This window comes from Barbatula barbatula, assembly GCF_947034865.1.
Source record: "Barbatula barbatula genome assembly, chromosome: 5".
In the NCBI taxonomy this organism is placed as follows: domain Eukaryota; kingdom Metazoa; phylum Chordata; class Actinopteri; order Cypriniformes; family Nemacheilidae; genus Barbatula; species Barbatula barbatula.
The window spans coordinates 12,631,834-12,649,392 of record NC_136769.1 but is presented as its reverse complement, the minus strand read 5'-3'; the positions used below and the strand labels follow the sequence as shown (position 1 = coordinate 12,649,392).

The following is a 17,559-nucleotide window of genomic DNA, read 5'->3' as shown; positions in this document are numbered from 1 at the left end:
AAGTGAACCTTATGGAATCAGAGGAACAAAACAGAAGCCAGGCAGGAGTTTTCCAGCCCTCTGTGTTCACTCTCCATCTTTGAGAATGTTACCCAGACCAGAGCCCAAAGTTTCGGACTCGTGTGTACCAGGCCAGTCCTTTGTACTAGACGCGAGCAGTATTCTCTCTTTTTTCACACATGTACACACACACACAGAGACACGAATAACTGTTGATGAGAAGACTCTCTTTGTCAGAACTCACAATATAAAAACAAAATGAATGATAACTGGACTTTGAACCTGGAATGCACTGTCCTAAGAAGAGAATTGTATTGAAACAAATAGTTGTCCCTGTCCTTGCCCACCCTTGGGGAACGAGTTGTCTTAAGTGCAGAGTCAGAGTCAGTGGGGCTCATTCCGTTTATGGTTGTGAATGAGGGAAAACTGATCCTGAATATCCACTTAAAAAAGCTCTTTGTCCAATGAGCCTCTGCCCTGTAGCCCGGAATCTAAAATAACGCTCCTTTCTTCCGCGCTCTCTGTCCTCGCTTTTCCCGACATGAAGAGCACTACATGCAAAGCAAGGTTCTGCTCTGGTCCTCCCTCTGTCACTCTGTCATAGCCATGACATATAGTCCCCAAAAATAGACAGCCGATAAGTATAGCGTAAGGATAGACATATATACACTTCAGACTGTCTTTGTCATCGTGTCCTGTGCGCCATCATGATGTTTAAAATGATAGCACATCGAATCTAGATGAAACGTCGCAAAAAACGACTGGTCAATCTGTTGAATGTTTAGGAGCATTGTTCATTGTAGTAAGGGGTAGAACCTTATTTTAATACACTCCAAATGCCTTAAATCCAAATATACAAAATGGTTAGCATGTGCACTCTCAAACATGCTCAGGGTCACGGTCGGACCCCATCATTTGCGAATGCCCAAGAGGCAGAGGAACCGCCAGAGCAAAACCCTGAAGATGTTCTATGTTCAATGATGTTAATTCTCAGGCAGGGTACGTCTGGGAGTGTGCAAATACAGACTGTCTGGACACCAGCTTTGAGTGAATGCGAAATACACACCACATCCTTTCTCTGTGTTCATGACACCGTCCTGCTCTGTGTTCTTTCCTGGATGTGTCCGAACCTTCTCCCGTTCACATTATGCACTGAATGATATTCTGTTTTTGTCACTGGCATTTCCCTCGAAACGCATTCACCACAAGTATCACATGTATCCTTCGTCTTTACTTATTTACCATACATTATATACCTCGTCCTAATCCCGCCCCCAGTCATAGAGTTATACTTTAGTCCAAGCCCTTTCCCTCTTCTATCATTATATACACGCACCCTGCCTGCCCCCAATGTATGCTCATCTCCCCAATCTCTGTTCATTGTAAACAGAAAATATTACTCATATCTTCATTCTTTATCCATTCAATATTCACCTGATGATTATTGATTATCTTTGTCGTCATTACTGATTACTCCTCTTAAGATTGTAAAGCTGTACTCTTTCTTCCCCATTGCGCACAGTAGGAACTTTTTTCATGAGAAATGCAAGTCATTAAATTGGAGGGAAAAAATAATGACAAGAAAATAAATGTCTGTGTTATAATAAAAAATGAAAGTGCACTATTATTAATGCCTGTGATAAAGAACAATAAACAATACAAAAATGTTTCTGTGCAATTCCCTTCTGCATATTTTCCCATTTTCTCATTTCACTCCCATCCTGGTTTCATAAAACGATTGCTATGACGTTTGACGATGATGTCATCACGCACATAAACGGAATGCAGTGTGTTTACGGGTCAAACAGGTATGTGCTGTCCGGAGTTGAGAAGGTGAGGAGCGCCAAATTCACACTAGTGTCAGAAAACTTTTTGCCACACACCAAACCCACACAGGTAGGCTTTTAATACATCATGTCATATATTTTGTGTTATAATAAAGAAAAAATACTATTTGCTGTTTTTTAAAGAGTAGTCGGTCAATTCTCCGCGTTAATTGATCGCGTGTAATACTGTGTCCTATTCCCGAGTCTTTTTGGAAAGTGGTCAACTGTTAAATGTAGAAAAAGTTAAGATTGTTTTTATTTTTCAACGTAGTTAGAGGATCGAGACACCTCAATGTTGAATAACACAAGGCAACCGCGTAAATGAACTACAACAAACTCGAAATCAAATGTGAACTTTTTGTCTTGGTTCGTAATGTGCTACACAACATGCTTTGGTTTTAAGGTTATAATAAGAAGTATAGTTCTCGTGTGCTGGTGAATTATAGAAATCTTTATCATGGCGAAGTCATCAAATCAAACAATGACACTGATATTTGGTGTGCGCACGGTCAACTTCATATTCTGTGATTTCTTTTTCTTTTGTTTTCAAACTGTCTTCCTCATCTCTCAGTCACCATATTTCTCAGAAAGGTTTTCCCAAACTACACATACCGGATAAACTAGTCTTGGTTCTGTTAACATGTTTCCTAAGTATACGTACTCTATTAGTTTAAGTCATACATCTGCTGTGCTGATACAGTGTCGATAAACACAACCACGGAAACTCTGGAATGTTTCAATGAAAGGTCTTGGTTGCAGAGAACATGTTGACTCAATGTATCTGTAATGCTAAACAGGCCATTGTAAATCCCTGTTTGATCACCAGGAAACAGACATACTGACAAAAATGTATAAAGGAAATGCGCTGTAAAATGCAGGTTTGTAAATAAATCCCATAAGAAACTCCATATGAAGTTCACCATATAAATTTTCCTATTTTTAAGAATATCACAGCACAATCTTCTCTGCACAATGCATATTTACTGTAAATAAAAAAATAGTTACACAATAAATAGTTGTTAATATAAATGCGCCACTGGAGGGCGTCAGTGTTGTTGTAAAAGCTTGGCTTGACTTTCTCAAAACAGAAAAAAGATGTGACAGGTATTTCACTCAACGCTATTTGAGTTTGACTCTGCGAACTAAACAAACCAGTGCAGAATTTAGTACCTGGCTATTTGAAACCTGTTCCCATGAGTGAATAATGTCACATTCTGCAATCTCTGTCAATGATGCAGTGTTGTGTGAAATGCTGTGTGTCGTGTTTGCAGTACAGTGATGGCAGAGGCACACCAGGCTGTAGCGTTTCAGTTCACCATCACTCCGGAGGGGATCAACCTGCACCTGTCCTACCAGGCCCTCAATCAGATCTACCTCTCTGGACTGCGATCCTGGAAGAAACGCATCAGTAGGATTAGGGTCAGTGGCCTCAGTCAGTCTTTGCCTCTGATTGTTAGTTTTTAAGTCTTGAAAGCTCCGTTCCATGAAATGACGAAAAATTAGCAGTGCAGTTAAATAAAACTATTTTGCAAAGACAGGTTTTTTTTGTGCAGAATGAACAATTCACTTTGTTATCTTGTGGAGTATGGTATTACACCATATTTTTGTACACAGCTCGCATTAATACTTTACCTTTTGTTTTTTTCTTGGACAGAACAGAATTATAAAAGGTGTATACCCAGCTAGCCCTTCCTCTTGGCTTTTTGTTGTTATACCAATCTTGGCCGTTATGTATATGCAGTCTGATCCATCTTTGGGGCTCATTGATAAGATTCGAGAGCACCTGCCCCTCAGGTAACATTTTCTTTAACTCTTTAGCAGACTGATGATAAGTCAAACCTCATATTTCCCCAGTAGTTACAACATATTTGTTCAGTGATTCATGTGTGTATAAACTGTTAATCTGGAATCTTATGTTAAGGTAACCTAAAGGCCCGTGTGATAAAACAGTGTTTAATTCACTGCCTGTATTTGATATGGTGCTGATGGTTTCCTCTCTGTGTTTCATCTCAGTTTGTCTCTTAGCGTACAGGGTCAGACTTTGCTGTCGGCTCTGGTGTTCAGTACTCTGCTGTGGTTGTCTCTCATTCTGGCCCTGAGATTCTGTCTAAAGCTTCTCCTTTCGTACCATCAATGGATGTTCGAGCTACACGGCTGCATTTCTACCAAGACCAAAGTCTGGGCGGTCAGTGCTTTAATATGAAATATTAGAGCCTAATATTGAATAGGCCCTTGATACTCATCGGCTTGATACTGCCATTTGACCGAGTTTTTTTCTATAAACAGGAGTATGTTTTTACAACCACTATCACCAACAATTGATTTGTTCGGTCAGTTTGAAATGTTCTGGCAGCATCAAGAATTATCACAAAAAAGTTATTTCAAACATTAGTATAATTATTGCTTTAAAAAGAACCATGTTTAATGAATTAAATTGCATACAGCAACAAGCCAACTTTGAGAGCACAGGTTTATAAATCTTTTGACTGACTGTGTCTGTCTCCTGTCCTCCCACTCAGACCCTAGTTAGTCTGCTCTCTGGTAGGAAGCCATTACTTTACAGTTATCAGATGTCTTTACCACACCTACCTGTGCCGCCCATTAAGGACACACTGGAAAGAGTGAGTCAACATTACTGTGTGTGTGTGTGTGTGTGTGTAATCATGATTTTTGAGTTTTCTCTGAGAGGTGTTGTATATAAATAGACATGTTTTTTGGCAATTGGGTTGTGAAAACCTCTCTCTGTATGTCTCTTTTTGTTTTAGTATCTTGAGTCAGTAAAGCCGATGCTAAGTGCGGATGAATTTCAGCGAATGAAGAGACTTGCCGCTGAGTTCAAGAACAGTCTGGGCAGTCGCCTGCAGAGATACCTCAAACTTAAAGCCCTGTGGGCCACAAACTATGTACGTGCTGATTCTGAATGACACTTTATTGAAATAGGTCCTGATTATCATGAGAATGTAAATGCACACCTATCCTTAGATTGACAATTGCCACATTTTTCTGGGGTCAAAATGTCATTTTTCTTATCTCATCTCTCTTTGTTTCACCAGGTTAGTGACTGGTGGGAAGAGTATGTTTACCTCCGAGGGCGGGGTCCCATTATGGTTAACAGTAACTACTATGGAATGGTATGTGTTTGTCCATAATATTACTGATCACTGCTTTTTCATTACTATTACATTATCACTTCCATATCATTTTTCTTACACGTTTTAGATGAATAATATTTGTGGCCCAGCACTGAGTAGCACTGTGTTTGTTTAACGTATCTGGGCCGGCTGATCCTGCTGTGACTCATCAGCTCTCTGTTGGTTACTGTTAACAGTAAACTTTTCAGTTTTAATGTAATTTAATGCAATTTATTTGTATAATGGTTATAATAAAAGTTCAATAAAAGCATGACTGTAATATGCAAATTATTATTTCAAGATAATCACTATTATCTTGTATTCACATGCTTCAAACAAAATGTCACATCATGGGATTTCAAGTGTGTGTTAGCATTCTCGAAACTAGAGGATGAAATTAGCCAAAATTGTATTAGTTACATTTGCACACTGACAAGGTTCCCTGATGTTTTATTGTGTATTTTATGCGTAGGACTTCTTGTACGTGACGCCCACAGCTAACCAGGCAGCTCGAGCTGGAAACACCATCACAGCCCTTTTTCTCTATCGCCGCAAGGTCAATCGAGAAGAGCTCAAACCTGTATGTTACCCACCCCAAAATCTGATCCAAATCCCCACCCATCACTGCCTCCCTGTCTGAAATACGTCAACAGTAGAAAGCACAAAAGTTTTCATCTTAACCTGTTCTTTTATACTTTTGGGAAGTAGACTTGTTTCTAATTATTTTATCATTTGTTGTACATGCCGCTTTTATACATCATGTACAGTATATATATTGCATAAAATATAACTAATATCAACCACCCATGTGTGTTTGTGAATTAATAATAGATTAATTATGCAACATAATTATAAGCATGGATGTGTGATATCATACTTGGGCATTGTTAAACTGAGAAGCAATACTGCAAAAATTTGATTCTGAAAAATGTGTCACAGGAAAAAGTGACAAGTCATTGAAATGATTGTATTTTGTTTTATCTAGAGTCGTATTCCTGGTACTGTCATCCCGCTGTGTGCAGCTCAATGTGAACGTATATTCAACACTACCCGGACCCCGGGAGAGGAAACTGGTATGCACACACTTGTACAGGACAGTTTAAGATGCAAATATGCATGAAAAAAGTAATCCTGTGTCCCTTACATGTCTTGATCTTTCAGATGTACTGATGCACTGGCAGGACAGTGAGTTTGTTGCTGTGTACCACAGGGGACGGTACTTCAGGTTATGGGTTTACCACGCAGGACGGCTGCTGTCACCCAGAGAGATCCAGTACCAGATTCAAAGGATACTGGATGATCCCTCGCCTCCTTTTCCAGGAGAGGAAAAACTAGGAGCACTAACTGCAGGAAACAGGTCAGGCACATAAAACTGTGTTTTTGTGTGCTATCCAGCAGGGGGCATTATGGGATATTATTTTAAGTGTGACATCAGCATAAGCACAAAGAAAGTTTCATGTTCTGTAAATTGCCAATTTATGGCACAAGAAATTACGAACTTTCGGTTGTGAATATATTCCTTAGTAATCTGTAAATTATAAACATTTACTAATAGAACTTTGGATATTATAATTTACACTTTTAAAAATTCATTGGTAAAGATTGCAGAGAGTTTCCCAAAAATATTCACTGTTATTTTCCAGATGTTTTCACAGCGCTGGTGCAAATTCTGTCATACGTAAATAGATGATAATCTTTATGCTCCTAATGTAAAAAGAGCCCAGATTTAATTTAGTATTTCGATTTTTATGTATTTGAACAGAAATACAGGCATGTGATTTTTGCACCAAAATTAATATACATGGGTGGCCCACTAACCCAGGTATGAAGTTTTGTGGGAAGCAAAGGTATGCGCATTCCCTGGAATAAAATCTAATATTAAAGGGAAATAATTCTGTCATGCATTACTCACTCCCTGGTTATTCCAAACCACTGTACATTTATTTGTTATGTTAAAAACAAGCCAATGGAATATTGCATGTATTCCAAATTTCACATGACTTGTTAACTGTATTGCACTCAGACAAGAAGTCTTTTCATGCTGCGCAGTAGATTATTGCACACTGCTTTTAAAAGGAAATACTTTACAGATGTTTACTTTTGTCCAATTACAGTATCAGTAATAGTTATAGTAACAGCGTATATTTTATTGCTGTAATGGGGACTGAAAGTAAACCTTCATGGAGCGTTTAGTGGAGTGGGGCAGCTTGCATATTAAGGAATTAAAGAATAATTGCTTTATTAGAAAAATAATTTCACATTTAAATCTTGACCGAGGCGTAAAGTGTCTGCTCCATGTTTGGTCAAAGTCTGTGTAATTTATGAAAAGTCAGATTATTTTAGAAAAATGTAATTCTATAATTGTATGAAAATATTTGTTAGGCTTTATTTTTATATTATATCAATATGTTTTATTTTATTAAAGCGTATTATTGTTCATAATATGTGTTGTAATACATTAAATGTTGTTATAGAGAATTATAACCAAAATAAAAATGCAAAGTGTTATGATGAATTGATAAGCATTATAATTTATTAAATGTAGTAATAATTAGTCTTGAGACAATACAAAACATTAAAAGGTGCATTACAAGGTATTAAAACTAGGCCTACTGCATTGTATCTAAATAGTGTTGCCACCTTTTTTATTGAATATAAAATCAAAATAACAATACAATCAAGCCTCAACATATAACTGTGACATTGTATCTACACTTGACAATATAATGCGTTAAAAATGTATACATTATAATACAAAGTTTTGTCCACACTGGATGTGGCGTAACGCGGCACGCACATAAAGAACAAGCAGCTTGTCATGATTCTGCCTACTCTTGTCTTGATTTTCTGGTCAAGGGGCAGAATCATGACAGACCCATGTGTTTTATGTGGAGAGAAACATATTATTGTCAATCAGGACATAATATGAGTTCTCTCCAGTCTCGTCATTTGGCCCCGCCCCTCTCGTTCCTAGTATAGCTTTCCTCCTGTGTCTCATTACCCACACCTGCCCATCGTTATCTCCTTTGTTAGTCTCCCTATTTAATGCCCTCTTGTCTTTTGTCTTGTGCTTGTTTGTTGTACATGTTTCCTGTCCTGTAAATGGTAGTTCCTTGTTTTATGGTCCTGGTCCATGTAGGTACATACCCAAGGTCTTTATTTGTTATTCCTAGTTGTTTATGTTTGCCCCCTTTGTGGGAAGTATTTGGTTTCAATTTTGTGTCTTGTTTTGTTAGTGTTTTTTGTTCTTGTTATTATTAAAGTATACTTGTTAACCCCTTCATCCCCGTTTTGCTGCCTGCACTTGGGTTCTCCTACACAGTTCATGACACTTGTTGCATCGCGATGCTCGTGTCCAGTTTACACGGTGTAAAGCTTGCCCTGAACAGATGACACACTGCTGAATTTATTGAACTGTGTATATATATATATATATATATATGATTTGGAGTTTTTCCTCATTCTTTACATTGTCCAATTATTGCTTGGGTGATGTCTACCAAATTGGCTTCAGAAGATGTTCACCTTGACATCCCCTTGACAGTAAATTTTAGTGTCACTGTTGTAAAAGAAGTAGCACAAGGAAGTTGTACCTTTTCACATGTTTTTTCAGTTTTATATTTAAATATCTTATAAAGGCAAATCATACTGCTTTAAATGTGTCTTTAGCAACCTTCTCTGTGTGTCCTTTAGGGTGCCCTGGGCTCGGGTCCGAAAGCAGTATTTCAGCTCGGGAGTTAATAAGAAATCACTGGACTGTATTGAGAAAGCTGCTTTTTTTGTCACACTTGATGATCAGGAAGAAGGCATGATGGGAGCAGAATCTTCTGGGAATTTGGGCCACTATGCCAAATCTCTCCTGCATGGCAAATGTTACGACAGGTGACTGAGCGGCATGTTTAGCTGATATCTGAATTTAATGGCACTCGTTGCATGTATAAGACATCTGTTTTTGTTTCCTGTCTCAGGTGGTTTGATAAGTCTTTTTCTATTGTGGTGTACAAGAATGGAAAGAGCGGGCTGAACGCAGAACATTCTTGGGCTGATGCTCCTATTGTGGCACACTTGTGGGAGGTGAGGGGGCAGTGATGAACTTTAAAAACAAGGGCCTTGTCATGGTCTGAATGTGTGAAATCCGGTTTCTTTATTTAGAACCAGACCACTGCCTATTTCTTTAAGCAGTCACCCACATTCATGCATTTAAATTATTCAGTGGGTGGTCTATGAACAAAGTAAGTTTTGATCTCCCTCTCAAGCTTTTTGTGTAGGACATAAGGCCTTTATTTTTTTTCCATGTACAACTCCATGTTAACACTCAACTAACAATGCAGTAAGAGTTTGCTCTCCACTATTATCTCTTTTTGCTCTCAATCTGATCTAATTGCAGTCTAGAATTGAGATATTATCGAGATATTAACAGATTTGTCTTTCTGTTGGATCTTTCAGTACACTCTTGCCACAGACAAGTTTCAGTTGGGATACATGACGGATGGAAACTGCAGAGGAGAGATCAGGCACTTCTTACCACATCCACAACGCTTAAACTGGGACATACAGGCAGAGGCAAGATACCTCACAGCAATTATGACAACAATGCAATAAAGTGCAATAAAACAGGTCTCAGTTACCCTACCACAGTATATGAAGTAGTTTTTGTGAAAGGATAGAAAAAGAAAAAATAGAAAAGTAGAAAAAGAAAAAAACTGTGTTAAGGGGTCAGGTGTGGACGGAAGAGCGTGTTTTTTGCAGATTCTTAAAGATGGCTAAAGAATCTGCTGATCTGTTGAACACAAATAAAGACATTTTGAATAACGTAGGACAGCAAACAGTTCTGGGGCACTTTTTTATACTACAGTTGTCAATGGGGTCCAAGAACTGTTTGGTTACAAAGTCTAAATACATTTCTCTGTGTTCAACCAAACAAAAAAATTGATACAGGTTTGGAACATTCTGTCTTTGTGCAGACAATTAGGATGTGCAGGTATTGAGTTTATCGAGACAATCTCTCACGTGCCCTTATTGAAGAGAAAACATCCATGTTTTACATTTTTTTTAAGGGTTTATTGCTTTGACCCATGATGTAAAGCTTTCTATGCAGGGTCTTTTCTGGTTCTTAACTACTGCTGTGTCTTTTTTACAGTTGATCTCAAATGTTTATCATTTTAACAATTAGAAGTAGATCAACCAAGCTCTGCATGCATGGGGCTTTCCGCATGCTTTTGCACAGGGAGATTTGAAGATGGGTCTACTGGTTTGAGGGGATTTCCCATAACAACAGGACAATAGGCACTGGGGATTTTTATCTTATTTCCTTGAGCATTGTGGTGTCTTTCAAGGAATGTTGCTATATTGGGCATGTTCTAAAGAGTAAGTACATGTTTAAAATGATCCGTACTTGAAGCTGAGGGTATGAAACATGTGCTAAACTTAAACATTGATAAGAAGCCCATTATAGCTACAGATACCACAAACATTGTCCGTCCCTGTCTTTACTAAGTTAAAGGTCCAATGTGAATTTTTTTGAGGATCTATTGACAGAGTGCAATATAATATACATAACTATGTCTTCTGAGGTGTATAAAGACCTCACATAATGAAGCGTTATGTTTTTATTACCTTAGAATGAGCTATTTCTGTCTACATACACTGTGGGTCTCCTTGCATGGAAGTCGCCATGTTGTTTCTACAGAAGCCCTAATTGGACAAACTGCTCTACAGAGTATGTTTCATAAATAAGTTATCTCCTTCTGCAAAGAAGCGAAAACGTAACTACGTCTTAATCCTGTGTCAGCCACCATAGTGCCTTGAAAGGGAGGAGTGAGCAGTGGAGTGAGCCGTTGGTTGCAATTCGGAACCTCACCACTAGTAAATTAAACAGCTTTTCTTTAGCATTTTGTTGTTTGTTGGTTAGACCTGTGAGTGTAGGGGGTCTATTGGAGTATTTCATTTTTTTTTCAGAAACTGTGGTTCAGTTGCATTTTTCTTCTCTCTACAGTTGTTCAAATGAAAAAAATACGAAATTGTGTTTTTGTTGTGTGCAGCTGTTCAGACCATGTGCAGTTGAACACATTATTTAATAGTTTATGCCATCATGGTAAGTTGAATGAAGAGTGTTCAGCCACAGTCATACAGTAATGGGATGATCTTATTCTTTCTTTTATAGGTTCAGGAACAAATATCTGACTCTCTTGCTGTTGCACAAGCACTGGCGGATGATGTTGACTGCCACGTATTTCCCTTCAGAGAGTTTGGCAAGGGTCTTATTAAGAAAATGAAAATCAGCCCGGATTCCTTCGTTCAGCTGGCCCTGCAGCTGGCCTATTACAGGGTAATTTTGTTACATCCAGTCACAAAGAATGAATGGATGTTTCAGCAAAGTTACAGCTACAGTATGCCAAGAAAGTCTTGCATTCCTTAAGGGTCAATTATGGCACATGGAAATTTGTCTCACACAATGATCCACATACGTCATATTTAAAGAATAGAAGTAGGGTTATTCATTTTCAAGGAGTATGTTTCAATTTGCTCAAATAAGCTTTTGTCCAAGTATCCTCTTCATTGCTTTATTTGTGCTTTAGAATAAAGGATCGTTCTGTCTCACGTATGAAGCCTCTATGACACGTCTGTTTCGTGAGGGTCGCACAGAGACTGTACGCTCTTGCTCGAATGAAAGCTGTGACTTTGTCCGTGCATTGGATGCCAAAGAGGTGAGACCTTACAATATTTTGCACATGTGTGTCTCAAAAAACATTGAAACTCGAATGAATTTAATGCACCCTGAATATTTATAATAATAATAATTGCATTATTATGTTATTTACATATTCACATTTATTTACATAAAAGCGAGTTGAGCGAGTGACCTTTCACTTATTACAGTTAATAGCAAAGAATGTATAGATTTACACTGATATTTTCAGACTGAAGAAAAATTATAACTTTTTAGCGAAGCATCTTATTATATGGAGTAGAACAATCGTCTATTTTTAAGGATATTTTTCTTATTATTTTGGTGTTTGTTATAAGCCATTGTGGCAATGAGCATCTCAGCATTTTAGATTCTTTAGTTTTTTGCCTTTAGCATTTTTTGTTGTAGTTTGACCAGACATTTGAACACCTATTCTTTTTTTCACCATATGGAAAAGGTCTTGGCCTGCTATGTTGTTTTTGGTCTGGTGATCTAAGATTAAGCACAGGTCATACAAAATTGTCATGTAACCTTTTGCAATATTTAATTTGCCCCAATTTTGATTTATAGGATCGAGAACATTGTCTCAAACTGTTCCGACAAGCTGCTGAGAAGCATCAGAATCTCTACCGTCTGGCCATGACTGGCTCAGGCATTGATAGACACCTCTTTTGCCTTTATGTGGTCTCCAAATACCTGGGGGCGGAGTCGTCTTTTCTCAAAGAGGTCAGTGTGAAAGTATGCTAGATATTGGTTATCAAAAAGACATTTAGAAATACAAGATCGTCTTTAAGTCATCCACATACATGTGGATTAAAGTTGCCAGGAAGTAGAGAGGCATGGAGGCAAAGTGTTTTTGACCTTTGACCTTTTGGCAACAGATATGCTTAGGAAAGAACGTCGCCTCAGCAGTAGATCGTCATCTTTTGAAATACCAATGTGAGATGTAAAGGGGTTGTTTTAATGGATGCTTTCTGAGATTAGTGTTACTGTGCATATGAATGTTATCTAGAATGTCCTGAATAGATGGACAAGTACAGTACATATATTATAGCACAGCTCTCTGGTATAATTCTATAAATAAGAAATGCTTCATCCTGGTTTGCATTCATTTTCATGCACTGCACCTTAACACAGTGACACAGAGCGACGTGACAGAAAACTAGCTGTCCAATACTTTTCTGTTCACACAGTAGGGCTTTGCTGTAAATGCGATTGTGAGTCAGAAAAATATACAGGTGAGAGTTTGGTTACATAATGCGGTTGTCACTCCTGTAAATAATCAAACTGTGTTTGAATGTAACCATATTAAGGACTCAAATGCAGGACTGGCAACTATATTCTGGTGCTGTGTGAACATAGCCTAAGATGCACATTTAAGAAAGTTGACCAGGCCTAAATTTCACTGCAAGAAGTACCGTATAAGAAAATCTGTAGTGAAAATATGAAATGGAGAAAAAAGTGGTAAAGTAAAAAATAATAAAAGAAGGTAAAATACCTATTTTTTATTACAAATAAAAATAAGTATGTTGTCCTGTGGTAAAGTGGGGCAATGTACATAGCCAACTGAGGGAAATATACACTGCTTGTAAGACCTATAGGGTGTGATATAGATATGTTATATATAAGTCAGAAGGCTTAAAGAGAAAAAGTTCCCGGCTAACAATTTCCATTTTTGCCAACAAACTACACACCTGTTTGCTTCATGGCCGCAGATAAATTTTTGCTGCAACACATGCTGTAGATATCTTTCTAGGAAATTGAGGACTTTCTACAGGCACTCTATTGTTTGTGAATGTGTACCGGAAGTTCAGACGGGTCACAAAGGACATGAACGTTTGTTCATGTTGTTTAGATAAACCTGTCTATACAACGTTTTCAGGATTGCTGGGAAAACCTGAAATTTCCTCAGCTTTCGCGTTTAGTAAATCAGAAGTTTGATATTTGCACCTGATCTGCAATGGGAAGTTGGGGATTGTTAAAGACATGTAAACTCTATACAAAAAAGTGTCTTATCAGTTAATCTGTGACTGTTGTAATGGTCTACGGTGTATATGGCTCTATATGATTTGTAGGTCTTGTCAGAGCCGTGGCGTCTCTCCACCTCTCAGACCCCTGTGCAGCAGATGGAGCTGTTTGATTTGGTCAACCATCCAGAATTCATCTCGCTGGGAGGAGGCTTTGGTCCGGTGTGCTAATTTTATCAATTCAAAGGGATCAGATAGACCCGTCTGCATAAACATACACAAACTGAATCTCTCACATGGTTTCTGTGTTTATTCTTAATTCATGCTTTAAGGTGGCTGATGATGGCTATGGCGTATCCTACATCATCATGGGAGAAGAAATGATCAGCTTTCATGTGTCCTGCAAGCACTCTTGCACAGCGACTGTAAGTGCAGCTCATCTTACACCACTCAAACATGAACCTTTCAGAAATCCTGATGATGCTTGCAGTTTCGTAAGTGAATTGTGTACTGAGGGGTGGTGGCATAATGCGTATAACAGCAGGAAACAGCTTCTCATTTACTTTTAATGGGTGATGTCAACAATACGCCAACTGTACGTCATTTCAATAAGTTGCCGAACTGAATTGTGGGTCCGTCGGCGTCGGGTCACTGACCTTGCTCACAGCAGAAGTTGAAACTTTTCAAGATAGTGGTAAACATTGCTGCATTCAGTCTTTCTGCCACTCGGCATGACTTGCATTTCTTCATGTGACGTGTGCGGTGATGTCACATGCATACCCACTATAGCTGAGAACAAGTTTAGCTTTATTGACAGCAGTTCAAGTGCATGATATCATTAAAGCAAAAGAAGGCCATATTCAATTCTCAGGTTTCTGACTCCTTTTCATTTTTGTTAAAACATGTGAGTTCTGACATCCAGACATTACCTCTTAAACTCTTGCATAACTTTTGTGCCATTTCGCTTGCAGGACTCCCATAAATTTGGCTGTCAGATAAGTCAAGCCATGAGGGACCAAATGAGTCTCCTGAGCCCAGACTTTAGGACTCCCACAGAAAGCAGCCCCGATAAACGCTCATAATTCATGGATGTTTAGCTATTTAAAGATGGAGGATTTGCCAAGTGTCATTTTCCCAGTGTTTATATAATTCTTATATTGGTGAGCCCCCTTAAGGTAATTTACAGTACTGTCACAGCTTTGTTAAAACCCCCTTTAAAATGCTTTTACTGTTTGATTGACATGAAGGAAATAGGTGTTGCACCTGATCTTTTGGCAGCCCTAGACTCTGTTAAACGAGAACAGGAGTCTGGAGCAGCCTCTTTCTTTTATTAAATCACAAATGCCAACTAACATGTTTTGTTATTTTACTTTACATGAAGGTAAACTGCAGAAATGAAGAGACATTAATAATAAGTGGTATGAATAAATTAATAATTTTGTTGTTGTGTTTGTATGTTGAATGTTCATTTTCAAAGTCTAAACATGTTTGATTTTGTTGGGCAAGTGTGTCAATGGATTTTTAAGCTGTGGAAACAGCTTAAACCGCATGTTTCCCAGCATACATTATGCAGCCAATTTATACTGTGAGCTGTGATGTGACAAAACTACACTGTTCCTCTAAAAATCATTGTATTAAGTCATTCTAGTTAGGTCTATACATATACTGTATAGTGTTTGGGCTAAGAATATTACTAATTTCTTATATTACAGAATAAAGATTTCAGTTATTTATTTAAAATAGATCACCTAAAACATAGCCCAGCATAGATGGGATCTTCTCCAATACTTGTAAAAATGAAGTGTATGCAGTAGCTACAGTCAGGAGAGGCATGAACATTTCATTTCAGTTTCGGGAATGGCATAGCAAGCCTTCCATGTTGCAGAATTGTCTAACCAGTTGGGAAATAGCGACTTGATGTAAATCTCTTTCACTCGAAGCTTGGTTATCACTTAAATATGGACAGATCTGCTTCCTGAAAGGCCAAGACGGTTGTATGAGTACGAGTGGTTAATGCATTGAATGCATTATTCAAACAGCAACCTATATGCACAGGATATATATATGTAGCCTTTAAAGAGCGGGGTTATTTTGTATTTCTCATTAGCCTATATCATCTTGTTGTTCTGTTAATAACCGTTGGCCAAAGGTTGGTTAATATGTCGTACATATTTGCACATTGTAACGCAGACACCTTTTTATAAAGAAAACTGGTTTGTGAATGAGAAGTGTGATGGATAATAGATCGGAAGATAACAACCAGTGGTATGCGGTGGACTTAAAAAATGAGGAGGCAGATTTCTACCCATGTAATTTTTGTTCATCTCTGCACTATTCACAAGTGCGTTTGTCAGAAAACCAGTGTCATTTCAGTGTTTATTTGTGAAAAATTCCTTTTAATTACTAAAAGTTCATAACAGTATGTACTTCTGATTTTTTTTGTTTTTTATTTTCCCTGCTTTGGGAAAAGGTACATCCACACCACCTTCATCTTATTCTGGAACATTTGGGATTTCCTATATAAGAATAACATCATTACCAATACCATCAATTTAATTATTAGAAATACTCAAACCATTTAAGAGATCAAATCAAATAGATGTGACTTACTTCCTTGCTGCTATCCTGAGCAAGACTGATCACAACAACCAAAAGTTTTTGAACAAATCTGAACCACGTAATATTCTGTCAACAATCGAAAACTCCTCTGCCTCCGCCATCTCCGACACGAATCCTAAACTCCGATTAATACAACTAATAAAACAATTTAATTTACGTTCAATCTAATTAGCGCCCGCACAGGCCAGGGGTGGGTAATCGGGAGACTCGGGAGAATTCCCGGTGGGCCGCTTCACTTTTGGGCCGGTCGAGAATTTCTTTTTTGCTTTTTTTTCTTTCCTCTCGTCACAATAATGAAATATCATTTATGACAAATAGTTAGCAACATTCTGACACCGCAGCGCGCAGCCATGGTTGTACCATGTGAGGGAGTTCTCCCCTCCCCCCTCCCATAGAGTTGGTTGAGTCCACAGCGCGTCTTTTCCAAAACGTTTTCTCAGGTACGATAGCTGGGCCGGCCCTATCGTAACGGTACGCGAATGGGAGGAAGAAGCCAGGAGGGGCTGAAAAAGCCAGGTTAAAAAAACGAAAAGCATTGGAGGAGGATGCTGCCAAATGTGCTAAACTCACGGATTTGTTTTCAAGAGGACAACAAACACAAGTGGCAACAGCAGGTAAAGAGAGACAGGTCTATTCATGATTAGCATTAACGTTAGCAACGCTGCAACGTAATTATTCGGCTAATACAGTTGTATCGTTGTCAACCTATTCACAAAATATAAAATGTAATAATAACTTTTTTTTTGTATCACCCAATACATGGCGACAATGTCTGCTTAGGTTTGATGACAGAGCTACTGTTAGCACATTACAGACTGAGCTTTCTAGCCTGGCATACCAGTGGGACAGACTGAAACAGTCCTCTCTTGAAGGTCATACTGTCAGGACATGTAGTGAGGTGACACATGAAGGTCAGGAGGATAGTGGCGGACTGCCATATATGGAAGAACCAGAGATGGAACTTGAAAGCAGGACCTGTTCCTCCTGCAAAAACTGTGCCATTTGTGTCCATTTAATACTCTCACAGTATAATCTCCTCACAGATGCTTATCATGTGATTGGGTTAGCATATAAGTTTCTGTTGACTTTGTCCATCACACAGGTTGCATGTGAGAGACGCTTCTCAACTTTAAAATTTGTGAAGAATAGGCTACGAAGCTCATCGAGTCAGGACAACTTGGAGGCTTTCATGTTAATGTGCACAGAGAAGGAAATCCACATGTCTATTAGCAACGCCACCGTTATCGATAAAGTGGCTGAAACCAGTGCACCGCTTAGGCGGCTACTGCTGCTGTTGTAGATGCTGTTGGTGCTTTTTGCAATGTAAA

General features: G+C 38.4%; 1 protein-coding gene across 2 annotated transcripts; it reads left to right on the top strand.

Moving 5' to 3' along the window:
* The first annotated feature begins 1,758 nt into the window (after window positions 1-1,758).
* cpt1a2b (carnitine palmitoyltransferase 1A2b) lies at window positions 1,759-16,033 on the top strand. Of its 2 annotated transcripts, none has more exons than XM_079456989.1 (19): window positions 1,759-1,896; window positions 3,098-3,245; window positions 3,481-3,620; window positions 3,840-4,011; window positions 4,346-4,447; window positions 4,592-4,729; window positions 4,880-4,957; window positions 5,430-5,537; window positions 5,943-6,030; window positions 6,119-6,314; window positions 8,651-8,839; window positions 8,926-9,031; window positions 9,404-9,520; window positions 11,121-11,285; window positions 11,536-11,664; window positions 12,216-12,371; window positions 13,721-13,834; window positions 13,945-14,037; window positions 14,584-16,033. In XM_079456989.1, the coding sequence occupies exons 2-19, from the start codon at window positions 3,105-3,107 to the stop codon at window positions 14,692-14,694; spliced, it is 2,343 nt and encodes a 780-aa protein (XP_079313115.1). In that variant the 5' UTR covers window positions 1,759-1,896; window positions 3,098-3,104; the 3' UTR covers window positions 14,695-16,033. The 2 variants fall into 2 exon arrangements, with proteins under 2 accessions (XP_079313115.1, XP_079313116.1); XM_079456990.1 differs by having other exon boundaries at window positions 1,809-1,896; window positions 3,486-3,620.
* The last annotated feature ends 1,526 nt before the right edge of the window (window positions 16,034-17,559 follow it).

Excerpts from the sequence above, each read along its gene's own strand:
- cpt1a2b (XM_079456989.1), top strand. The coding sequence starts at position 3,105 with ATGGCAGAGGCACACCAGGCTGTAGCGTTTCAGTTCACCATCACTCCG. Across the intron at positions 4,448-4,591 it reads TTAAGGACACACTGGAAAGA|TATCTTGAGTCAGTAAAGCC; the intron begins GTGAGTCAACAT and ends TTTTTGTTTTAG. Across the intron at positions 5,538-5,942 it reads ATCGAGAAGAGCTCAAACCT|AGTCGTATTCCTGGTACTGT; the intron begins GTATGTTACCCA and ends TGTTTTATCTAG.